The following is an 11,617-nucleotide window of genomic DNA, read 5'->3' on the forward strand; positions in this document are numbered from 1 at the left end:
GTAGCTGGGACTGGCTTCTAAAACAATATAGGTAAGGATTCTCTGGGAGAGTAGCTCTCCTCCAGTATGAGTACTACCCAGTATCTCTATCTCTAGTATCTCTAATAATATTTATTGCTGAACTGAGAATATCTGGAGGCACCAGGCTATTTTCATGTGTTGTAACTTAGTTTTTGTTTTCTTCTGGGGCAGATAAAAGATTCAGAGATAACCATCTAAAATGTTTAATAACATCAGCTGAACACTTTTTGATGTCTGAGATGTATCTTACAGGAATGGGACAATTTCTGAATTCTGTAAAAAAAAAAAAAAATTGTCTTAAACTGTGTGGGATTAAACATCTCAGTCCCTGATTGCTCCTGGGGAGGGGGTTGTGTTGCCAAGATTTCAGAAAGGTGAAAGCAGGACACTTGTTCCTAAAGGGTAATTAAGAAATCTTCAAGCAATTTGTTTGCTTTGGTTTTAAAGACTTATTGACATTGGCACATCTTTGGTCTGTTGCTTTTGCGGGGAGTAAGGGAGGTTGCACCATTTCTAAGGTGCTAGTCTGAACATGTGTATCGATAATGCGGTCAGACATAGTTCAGCAGAATATCCTGCTTGGACGTAATGGAAATCTTTTTTCATTTTAAGCTTGCCTTGTATCTCCTTCTTGGGAGTTTCCTTCGGTTTGAACAATTTATCGCCTTTTGTAATTGTTCATTCCAGTTTCTTCATTCTAGGGAAGGTGTGAAGTCTTCCGACAAATTGCTTTCAAGGGCAGAGGAGATAATTTTAAGGTGCTTCAAATAATCTTCAAAAGTTAATAGTAACGTCATTGAGGTCTGGAAATGGCTGAGAAACATTTATGGAATCAGAACCTGACGGTGTGTTGGTGGCTGTCAGGTCTCCTGTAGTAGTCTGCTTTTTATGCTTATTTTCTTCCTGGCAATGAAATCTGTGGGAAGAAGCTGAGAAATTCAGCTCTTAGCATGAAATTCAGGCTTTCATCAAAAACTAGATAACTTTGCTATCTGTGATCTTTCATAAGAACAGATAGCATGGTAGGAAATGAGAGAAGTGTGCAAGATTGTGAAAAATCCCTGTTGTAGGGCACATTCATCTCTCTGGTGTGCAATAAAGTTTACACAATGCCCATAGGTCACAAAACCTTTCATGGAGGCAGCTTGTATTCTCATGTTTAGGACTGCCAAGTACTTGATGTGCACTAGGAAATAGAGGAGGTGCTGATATGATCTCTCACCTGCGTTGTTTTCTTCCAGATGCATATTCAGTCTCTTCCAATGACAATGGGGGCAAGTCCGATTCAGTGGCCAACCTACAACCTCAGCCATCCCTCAACTCCATCCAGAGCTCTCCTGGCCCCAAGCGCTCGACCAACACCCTGAAGAAATGGTTGACTAGTCCTGTGCGCCGGCTGAACAGCGGCAAGACAGAGAGCAATATTAAGAAACAAAAGAAAGTGCGAGATGGCAGGAAGAGCTTTGATCTGGGCTCACCAAAGACAGGAGATGAAACCACTCCTCAAGGAGACAGCGCAGATGAGGTGTGTGTTGGTGTTTGTTGCAGGGAAGACCATATCTCTAATAGTCTCTTCTGTGGCGTGTGATTCACACTTAAGTAAACACAGTTCCCTTCGGGTCTAGAGGGAACAGCAATCATATGTAAAATTGCGTTGATTGGAACTATGTTGCAAACAGAGTTGTCATCCAAAGTGCAATGGAATATAGAGGGAACAGCATTTCAAAGTCTGCTTATGTTATCATCCTTTGATTAGATTTTTTTTTAATAGACTATTAGAAAGCTGACAAGGATAGAAATGAAGTTATTCTTGAGCAACTGTTATCACCTTTATTCTACCATGGCAGTATAATTCCTTATTGAAAGAAAACACTCAGAAAAATAGCCATGTTTCTGTTAAATCTGCTGCGTATTTGTAGATGCAGTTTCTCTGCAGGCATGTTCTTTGCCAGAATGGTTCTTTCCTGATAAAGTGAATAAGGAATTACAAGCCAAAAACTGAGAAAATGCTAACAGAATACAAGTAGAGAATAGTTAAAAACTATACATCAAGCTGTTCTCATTTAAATTGAAAACTGCTTTTTCATCAGCACACAGCTGTAACTGCCTTAGCCGCTTGGGTGATCTGTAAGCTGTATTTCTGTAACTCTTGGAATGCACTAGGATTAACTGCCAAATCCTTACGTCTTTATTGCTTCTCTGCCATGATGTTTAGCATTACCTGCAGTTCTCTCCACCCAACACAATATTGAGCCAGTGTTAGTATTAACAAACCCAAAGCCTGGTGGTAGGGCTCAGATGTCTAAAAAGATACAAGAAACCCTGTCCCTGCTTCTAATTATATTTGACTTTCCTTCAGAAGAGCAAGAAGGGTTGGGGAGAAGATGAACCAGATGAAGAGTCTCACACACCTCTTCCTCCTCCTATGAAGATATTTGACAATGATCCAACCCAAGATGAGATGGTAAGGCCTCCCCTACTGTATCAGTTTGCTGTTTAAGTGCATTTCTCACATAGCCATCTCACAGTGGTTTTGTAGCAGTCTTCCAGTATCCAGGGTCTAGACTTGTGGTTATAAGAGATTCCTACGTGTAAATCATAATCTAATACTTTTCACCAACTGGATTTACAAATAGTGCTGGATAAGCAATTTAGCCTGGTATCCCATTTCATGGCAGGTCATTCGTGTGCTTGTGTGTGTGTGATCAGAAATCCCCCTCAGGCTGATAACACATGTTCTCCACGTCTGTTTTAAAAGTGCTGTTAGTGTCTGGCAGAAGCAGCAGAAATGGTATTTGGTGGCAGCCCAGGCCCGAGGAGTAGGATGGATGTTGAAGTCTGCTTCAATCCAGAAATACTATCTTTACCAAGAGTTAGATAGCTTGGGCTTTCCACTCAGGCTTTGTGTGGGATTGGGGTCCAGGAACGTTGTCAGTCTGTGCCCCACCATCCACGCTCTATTCTGAAATGCTTTACAACTCGCAGACCAAAAAGCCAACCCAATGCTCTCGGTGGCATTTTTAGCATATGTGGCTGATCATCACTGAATGGTCCGTCAGCTCCAGTTAGTTCAGAAGCCCACAAGGTATCTGAAGTCCCTCAGGAGGGTGGGAAAGGCTTTGGTCTGACCATCTTTGTGCATTATGCTGGTGGCAGTAGTTCTTTGCTGTTAGCTAGAGTCTCTTGAATGTTAAGCCAGAATTTGCTGTGGTAGATGGTGCAGTGGCTTGCAGAGTCCTTTAGTTGTTCTCTTGGACTTGGGCTGAGAATCTGTGAATATGGTTACGACAGTGGTTTGCATTCGCAGTCGGTGTGAGTCCGGTCTGCACGTGTCCTCCCCCACCCTTTCCTGGTGCTGTCGTCTCCCTTGAAGAAATCCATCCTCCTGTTTAGCTGTTTCCTGCTGGCATCTGTTTTTAGCACTGCCACTTCTGTATCTCTGTCTTCTAATTGTAATTAATGCATGCAAAGAAGCAAGGATAGGGGAGATTAATAACTTGTCAGGAAAGAAAAACAACCCAGAATGTTCTTGGGGAAGGTTCAGGCAGGAGTTTGGAAATACAGAGAGAGAAGGGTGCAAATATTTCTGGGACTCAAGGAGCAGAATGATGGAGGAAAGCATTTGGGGGCTTGCTCCTAATCCGTCAGGAAATGTTATGACATTGTGGTGGCAGCAAGACCAGAAGGAAGCAGCTGGAGCCGTGGACTCTTGCCCTTTGAGTGCTGCGTGTGCTGCTGGCTGTCTGGTGAGGGGCAGAGGCAAAAAGTCGGTGAAGCAAAGCCGTGATGAATCCATGCCCAGCACAATGGCAGTTGCTCCTGGCTTTTTCCCTGGGTTTAGCTAAATGTTTTGGGGTTAGTTTGCTTTTTGGTTTTTGAGGGGTTTGTTTTGTTTTGTTTTTTAAGGGAAAAAACCTGCCTTAGTCAGGGTCACTATTTTTTGATTTTTAACATGCCATGTGATTTCAGTATTTCTTAAATACATTTCTGATAGAGCCAATGTTGTGGAACTAAACTGTTTTCCACTCCAGATGTCTAAGCTTTATAGAGCGTTTTGACATCCTGCTTCTTCACCCACTCCTATAAGGGAAGATTAAATGGAGCAAGATGCATCTGAACCCTTCTTCTCTCTCTTTTTCTTCCCCTATTCACTTTTTGTCATGGGGGAAAAAAAAATCAAAACTAAAGCTCACAAACATGGCTCCTGAAGTCCCTGGCACAGGAGCAGCACGTTAGCAATGTTTGAGTCATGCTGGAGTCAAAAGCTCTTTAATGGTGGTTGTGGTGGTTTCACCCTTTTGGAGGACTGTTAATTTGTGCAGAGCTCCCTGCTCATGTCCTGCTGCTGCTTACGGGCAGGGGCTTAGGTTGGATCAGCAGCAGTGTGGGGAGGTAGCAGTGGTAGGTGGGAGATGTCTGCATGGTGCCAAGGGTGGCACCTTTCCCTGAGCCCATCTGCAAGGCAGCAATAATCCTGTCTCGCTGCTCCTGGAGGCTCTTGTAAAGACAAATCGCAAGATTATCCTCATATTTGAAATTTGTAATTTACTCCCTGGGAAATAGAAACACCATTTTTCAATTTACCCCACAAAAACCAGACTCTCTTGTCAATCAAAGAAGAGTTTTATTTTGCCCTGAAAGACTTTAGGCAGCAAATGTTTCCATGCTCCCTTCAAAATCCTGCAGTTATTTACTTTTCAGAGACATTGAGCAATTTCAGTTAAAAGAAGTGAGAGCAACAGCTGTTTGTGCCTCCAAGAATTGGACTCCTCCTGCTAGAATGATTATGTTTGATGGTTATTGTCCATGTATTTGGTCAGTATCTCTTCAAAGTCCCTGTTTTCAGTGGTTTTTTTTTTTTCCTAGACATGGCTGTCTGCATTGCAGGTGAAACAGCCTGACTGTCTCATACATTTGTATGAGATTCCTGCATTACCAGCCTAATTCCTCAATTACCAGCCTGATCACCTGTAGTTTTTGTTGTCGTTGTTATTAGAACTGTTGATTAGATGTATTACTTGTGAAAGACAAGATGAGGAGTGGCAGGCTGTTCAGCTTCTGCTCTGTCACAAGGCTTCTGGTTGGGATTGGTATCCTTTGCCTTTTTTTTTCTCCTCCTGAGGCTATGTCACTCAACATGAGCAACCTTCAGAAGAGGCCACCTAAAGAGATGGCCAGTTGCCTAATTCCTGCCATCACATGTCCACATTTTACTCCCCAGCACTATTTAATCTCAGATGCATGTTTGTTGGCACCTGCACGGGGTGACTTCCCTGAAATAGGTGCTCTCCAGAAGACCTTTATTAAGCAGCTGAGAGATGAGTAAGCCCATACAGAACAAAAACCTTGAATTAAAACTGAATTATTCACACAGAGGCTGGTCTTTGCAGTGCCATGGGGTATGCTTGGGTAGCATATTGATAAGGTCCTGGTGTTTCTTGAGATTTTTAACAACCAGCAGCTATTAGCTGGGGCTACCTGAATGTGGAGACGTCCAAAGACATTACATGATGTCAGGCACCTGAAGTCAAATACCTGTGACCAACAGACAGGCACAGAGAAGCAAGACTGAAAATATTCTAATGTTAATAGAGAAAAGTGAGCATCTGCGAGGTGAGATACTTAGGCGTGTTTTCTCTCCACCGATTGCAGAGAGGGGAGAGAAAAGCTACACATTTTAGATGGCAAAAGTTGCATGATTGGGAGGTGTCATCTGAGTTCATTTGGAGTTGCAATTGGTCTGTGGGGAAGGGAGAGGGAATGATTTGATCCCCCCCTGCCTCCCTCCCCAGTTCCCTGTAACTCCATGTGTACCTTGTACTTAACTGCATTTATGAAATATGTATGTATGGGGGAGGGGGTAATTTCTTACATCTGCAATAAGAAGATCAATTTTTTTGAGCCTTTAAGACCATAGATGTCCTTTGAAGAAGGAACCAACAGACACTAAGAGCATTGTAGCCTGGTTGCAAATGAACTTCAGCTGTTTGGTGCTGTTGCTTGGTTCCCAGCGTTGGAACTGCTGCAGTGGGATGTGCAGCCAGAAGTGGATGGCAATTCTATGCTTGTCTGATACGGCGACACTCACTCACTCACCTGACCATGCATGTGGTTCTCTAACCCTCCTGCTCCCCTTCTGCATTTGTTCTCCTGTCTCAGAAGCTGCTTCATTGACCGCTGGTTTCCTACTCCCTTCTCATCCTGCTAACTTGCGTTTCCTTTGCAACCTGGTGTCTTGCAGTCCTCTTCTTTGCTAGCTGCTCGACAGAGCTCCTCTGATGTCCCAACTGCTGCGGATCTTGTCAGTGCAATAGAAAAGTTGGTCAAGAGTAAGCTGGTAAGTTTAGTGTTGTGAAAACTGTGTACACAACAGGCCTAATATGACTCTAGGGAAGGGCTTTCAAGTCTACCTCTTGTTTCTGATTTCCTTGCTTTCCACCTTCATCTGCTGTGCTTTTATTAACCCTATGTGCTCTGCTTGTCAGTAAAGTAATACATTTGCTCCACACGTGAGTTGAAGCCTGCATCTTGTGTTGCCATGTAGGCTCTGTGCTGCAGAATTGAAAGGCACTTTTGGAGCAAGCTTTGCAGAGTATGAGCTACTGTACTTTACTCTTTCTGGGGTCTTGGTATTCTTTCAAATATTTTACACAGTGGGGTGTTTTGTTTCGTTTTGTTTTAAAGCTTATTCTAAGGCACAGGAGTTTTATTACCCGACATGTGAATTTATTTGGTATTCTGGTTTCCCTGAAAAGACCCTCTAAAGAGTAAAACTGCTTGAAGTATCACAGCTGTGCTTTAATTCTACAAAGATTCTAGTGTCGCTTTTAATCTTTCTTGTCAACTCTATCTGACAGGGAGTGGAATAAGCAATAAAAATGCTCTGAGTTTAATTTGTTCAGAATTTTCAGTACCATGCGCTCTCCCTTCTGGTCCCGTATCTGTTGGACAAGGAGTAAATCCTATTTCATATCTCGGCTTCTCTTAAGATTTCCCTGAAACAGTTCAAAATGTTAATACGTGTTCCAAGACATCTAAAATTAGGTAAATGCTTGTTTTGAGCTAGTTTAACTTAATTAAAAAGTCAGGGTTATGATGAGCCTACAAGGGTTCATTTCCTCACATATACTGGAAGGACGAAGAGAGTAAAAGTAAAACAAAAAACCCCACAGTGATCTTTAAATGACTGTAACTCTGTGTAAAACTTTGCTTTATCTAGCAAATCATTTCAGAGGGTTTTGGTATTTTCTCAGTTTGAGATGTTGGTACGTGAAGATAGTCTGCATTCATAGAGTGCCTGATAAGGAGTAAGTGGTGAAGGAGCTATTTGTGACATGGGAAACCAAGAAGGACATTCCTAGAAAATTTACTCAAAATAGTTTTATTCCATCAAGGGACTAACAAATTGAAAAGTATTTCATTAATCCAGTTAGATGTATTTTCAGAGGATATTTTATTTTCTCTCTCCCACATGCAGGCTGTTACATCAATTGCATTTACTTTCCAGGGATTTGGGGGAAACTCTAATTATTGTGGAATGTTACTATGTAGCCATATATTTCTGTTTAATTTTGTGTTTTACTTTACTGTGAATAATCCCCTTCGATCTTTAGCAGGGAAACACTGACTGTGTGTAGCCAAACACTGATTCTGATTGAGACACCAGAATATTTTCAGATTGTTTTGAAGTCATTTGGAAGAATCTTCTCATCCTGGAGCTACTGGAACATCTTTTTCCACCTTCTGGCAAAAGGACATCTTCTCTGTTTTAATGCTTTTTAGAGGGGTCTTTTATCAACTTAAAACTAGTTTGGTTGTGTTTTACTAAGTCCTGTGGGAAAGTACTGCTGAATACTCTGCTTGGTTTTAGACTGCCGTGTTGATTGCAGAACTGACTTGAGACAGAAGGTAACTCTGATGCTAGAGTTCAAGGATAATCTTTTATTTTATCGTTCTTTGGGGTTTTTTTAGACCCTTGAAGGAGGATCTTACCGCGGAAGCTTAAAAGATACCACTGGCTGCTTAAATGAAGGAATGATGCCTTCAACTCCCCCACGAAACCTTGAAGAGGAACAAAAAGCCAAAGCAATGAGAGGCAGGATGTAAGTTTTCTTGCTGGTTCTTCTTTCTGAAACATGCATCCAGAGAGGACACATAGCTGCACTGAAAGAATACTTTGTAGTCAGTGAATGAGCGTGGAACTGAGAGTAAAACCCGGTTCTGCTTGCTTTTGTTTTTTTTTTTAACCTGAAAAATACTTCATAAAAACATTTGCACACCCAGGAAGTTCATCATCACTCTTTAAAATGTGCAGATTTTACCCCAGATAGCAAATATCTGTTGCTGTAAAAGCCTCTGAACAGCTAGACAGATATTACTGAGATGTTTGCCTTGGTAATTACTACATTGCCATAGGTGAAATCAGCTCTCAGAGGGGGATAGGTGGTTGACCTTGTTGGCTACCTTCAAGGAAAAGAACAGAGAATCCCACTAGGATTTTTTGAAGGAGATAATAATTTTTTACCTTCACTATTAACAAAAGAAGGGGCAGAATTCAGATGCATTTGTGGTGAAAACATGCCACCAAAGAGAGAGTTTCATCGGAGAAACCCTCATGTCCATGGTAATAGGAGAGGAAAGAAATGGCAACAGCTTTTGAAAGTTGTTTTTTAAAATGATCTGTATGCTCCCATAAGTGTATCAGAAATAACACTTGTGCCTTCAAAGCTTATAATGATTAAAGCATTTCTTAAATGCATGGTTAGGCTGAAGGACACAGAGAATGAGGAAACAGAATCAAGAATTACATGAAAGAGAGATCAGGTAGCTGTTTTCTTTATACTGCTTCTTACACTAACAACAGTAACTGCAATCATCCGATTAAATCATACATTGATGGGAAAAGTGAAGGTCCATACAGGTCTCGTTGGAGCGTGGTAAGGTGAGAGGTGGAAGAAGAGCAGCCCACCTGGGAAAGATGCCAAGCAGGGAAGGAAACAAAATCAGGGGAGGACAGGGAGGTAATTAAGTGTAGACAAGGAAGCAGGAACAGTGTCACAGGTCTGTGAAAGCCATCATTTGCTCCTGCAGTTTGTTGTAGGAAGCCAGAGAAGCAATCCAGTGAGGGACTGGATCAAGTCCCAGCAGCAGGCAGGTACATGACACTCCTGGATGTGTTTCTGAATGGGAGAAGTTTTCTATCAGACAGCTGTCAGCCTTCCCGCAGGGAATGTCTCTGCCCACGCCCGTCTCCTAGAAGCTCCTCAGTATTGCAAGTTCTTGGGTTTCTCTGGTAGCAGTTCATTAATTAGGTAACTGACAACTGCCTGCAGGTTGCAGTTTGAGCACAGAGACCTTTGCCACTGAGAGCATAGATACAGTAATGCCTTCTAGCGTGTGACGCTTCTGGCAGGGGGACTGGCAGCCTGTTATACATAATTAGTAGCTGCCTCCATCCAGATTTCCTAAACGCCACGGTGTTTAGGAACACCTGCTAGTGGCTTTCAGCACAAGACATCTGTCTCCTCTCCAGCTCCTTTCTATCTGTGTTCTGTATCTCTACAGCTCACTGTGCTTAATTCCGTAGCCATATGAGGCAACTGAGCTTCAAACTCGAGCTGTGACTCCCCATTCCCCACAAACGAGCAGTTGAATCCTTGCACAGGCATGGGCAGTGATTTCCTGGGTCTCTGGCAGCGCGTGCATGCCAGCAGTTAGCCTTAGTGTTAGGAAACCCCTGTTCCATCAGGCTTGATTGCTACATTTCTATGAGCAATAAGGCAATAAGTCTCGCTGAGCAGTGTTGTTCAGTGTAGATTTAATACAGGGTTACCAAGTTCCTTGTTCCAGTTCATGCCATTTTGAGTACAACTGCGTAGTCAATACCTGCTGGTGATCAAGGCAGGCATGTTCCAAGTGACTGCCTGCCCTTGCTCTGTGTTGTTGGATGAGGAGATGAACAAACTTGAATTTTTGGCAGCATGCATCTTAGAAACCTTAAAGTTGTGAGTACCTCTAAGGTCCTGTGTCAGGTAGGCTTCAAAGAACTAGTAGTGAGGGTCAAGGTTGATTTTTCTGCTTGCTAGGAAGAGAGGGAATGCTGGTGCTGAGTTTAAGGTAATCAGTGGAAGTGCAGACTCTGGTTCCCAAAAAAGGGTTGTAAATTTTCAGGCTTATAGTTTGTTCACCTGATAGACACCTGTTTGCTGCACTGATGAATTCAAACCCACCTGCCTGCATGTGCAGCAACATTAAGTACTACAAGTACCTGCTGCTTCATTTTTAGAGCAGGATTTGGCCAGATGTATCCTTGCAGTAACTCAAACCAAAGGAGTCTGGCTGTGGAAGAGGCAGTGGGCAGATGGGAGAGGTTCTCCCCGTCTTTTCAGCAGCTCTCTGTGTTCATGGGAAGCGATGCAGATGGAGGTGGTGTGAGCTGAAAAGTAAGCTCCCAGCATGCCTCCCCGCACAGAGGAGATGTGGCAAGCCTTTTGCAAGGGCATGGTAGGTCAGCCAGCGAGAGGGGACTGTACAGTGTACACTTATTCAGGCCACATGCTGCTGCTTTGTAAAAGAGCAGCCTTTTGCCCTGCACGTGTTTACTACCCAGGCACACAACTTGGCAGGGCACTTTGGAGAGCACAAGCATCTGGGCTCACTGCTACCAGCCCTGCCTTCTGCCAAGAGGGCTGGATTTCACTCTCAAATGAACAAGAAACTGTTTGACCTCTTCCTGACACGTGTCTTAAGTATCTCCTCTGCTCTGTCAGAGCAAGGGACACGTTGGGAGTGCAGCGGGAGCAGGATTTGTTTTCTCAGTAACCTCTCATAACTGAGTCTCTCCTTGCAACACCAGTCTACTTTTTCTTTTTCTTTTTTTTTTTCCTGTAGATATTTTCAACCAGGCTTTTATCTTAGCACTGTTTGCCCTCAGCCCTATCATTTCAAGTGAGTCAGTCTGCTGATTGATGTGAACAGAGCGATATTAGACATGAAAGCACTCCTCTATCTTGTTAGCCTTATTACTACCACAGCGAACTTGAACACAGATGGAGTTTATTTGTTATGTGCGAAATCTATGTATTGGCCTAATTGAGAGGCAAACTGTCTGCAGCAAGCTGTAACTTTTTGAAATTGTCCTTGAAACATTACGTGATGAGTCAATTTGACTTACAAAGGAGGGGCTTTTTTTAGCTTTCTGTTGTTCACATGCACCAGGTCTTCATTAGATGACTCTCCTACCCAGGATTATTGGCTCTGAAATGAGTGTAAAGCATTTGACACTCACACATAGATTACCTAGTTTGACAGATTAAGCTCTTGGCTATGATGGGAGGGGAGATTTGTTTTCCAAGTGTTTGAAACTTCCAAATTAAAAGTTAATTGATGAACCTTTGGCAAAGCTGAAGGGGCTGGGGCAAGGAATCCTCTCCTACTTGCTGCACAATGTGTCAGGACGTGTCATCGCTATCAGGAGGACTGCATAGGGGGTGCAGGAGAAGAGAGCAGGGAGGGATAGTTCAAAGTACAGGCACCTGGTTGTACTGCTGCTCTTGCACCATCCTGGGATGTGAGGGGGAAGAGAGGAAGGAGGAAA

The 11,617-nt window shown here is 43.0% G+C and overlaps 1 protein-coding gene across 1 annotated transcript in view; it reads left to right on the forward strand.

Annotated features, from left to right (window-relative positions):
* The first annotated feature begins 566 nt into the window (after positions 1-566).
* Positions 567-11,617, forward strand: part of LOC104528219 (kalirin) — a 53,364-nt gene continuing 42,313 nt past the window's right edge. The window contains exons 1-5 of the mRNA XM_010172157.1: positions 567-606; positions 1,263-1,546; positions 2,381-2,485; positions 6,263-6,358; positions 7,993-8,123. Of these exons, the coding sequence (XP_010170459.1) occupies positions 567-606; positions 1,263-1,546; positions 2,381-2,485; positions 6,263-6,358; positions 7,993-8,123 (656 nt within the window). The remainder of the gene's footprint in view (positions 607-1,262; positions 1,547-2,380; positions 2,486-6,262; positions 6,359-7,992; positions 8,124-11,617) is intronic.

Source organism: Antrostomus carolinensis, unplaced genomic scaffold (assembly GCF_000700745.2).
Source record: "Antrostomus carolinensis isolate BGI_N321 unplaced genomic scaffold, ASM70074v2 scaffold13557, whole genome shotgun sequence".
NCBI lineage: Eukaryota > Metazoa > Chordata > Aves > Caprimulgiformes > Caprimulgidae > Antrostomus > Antrostomus carolinensis.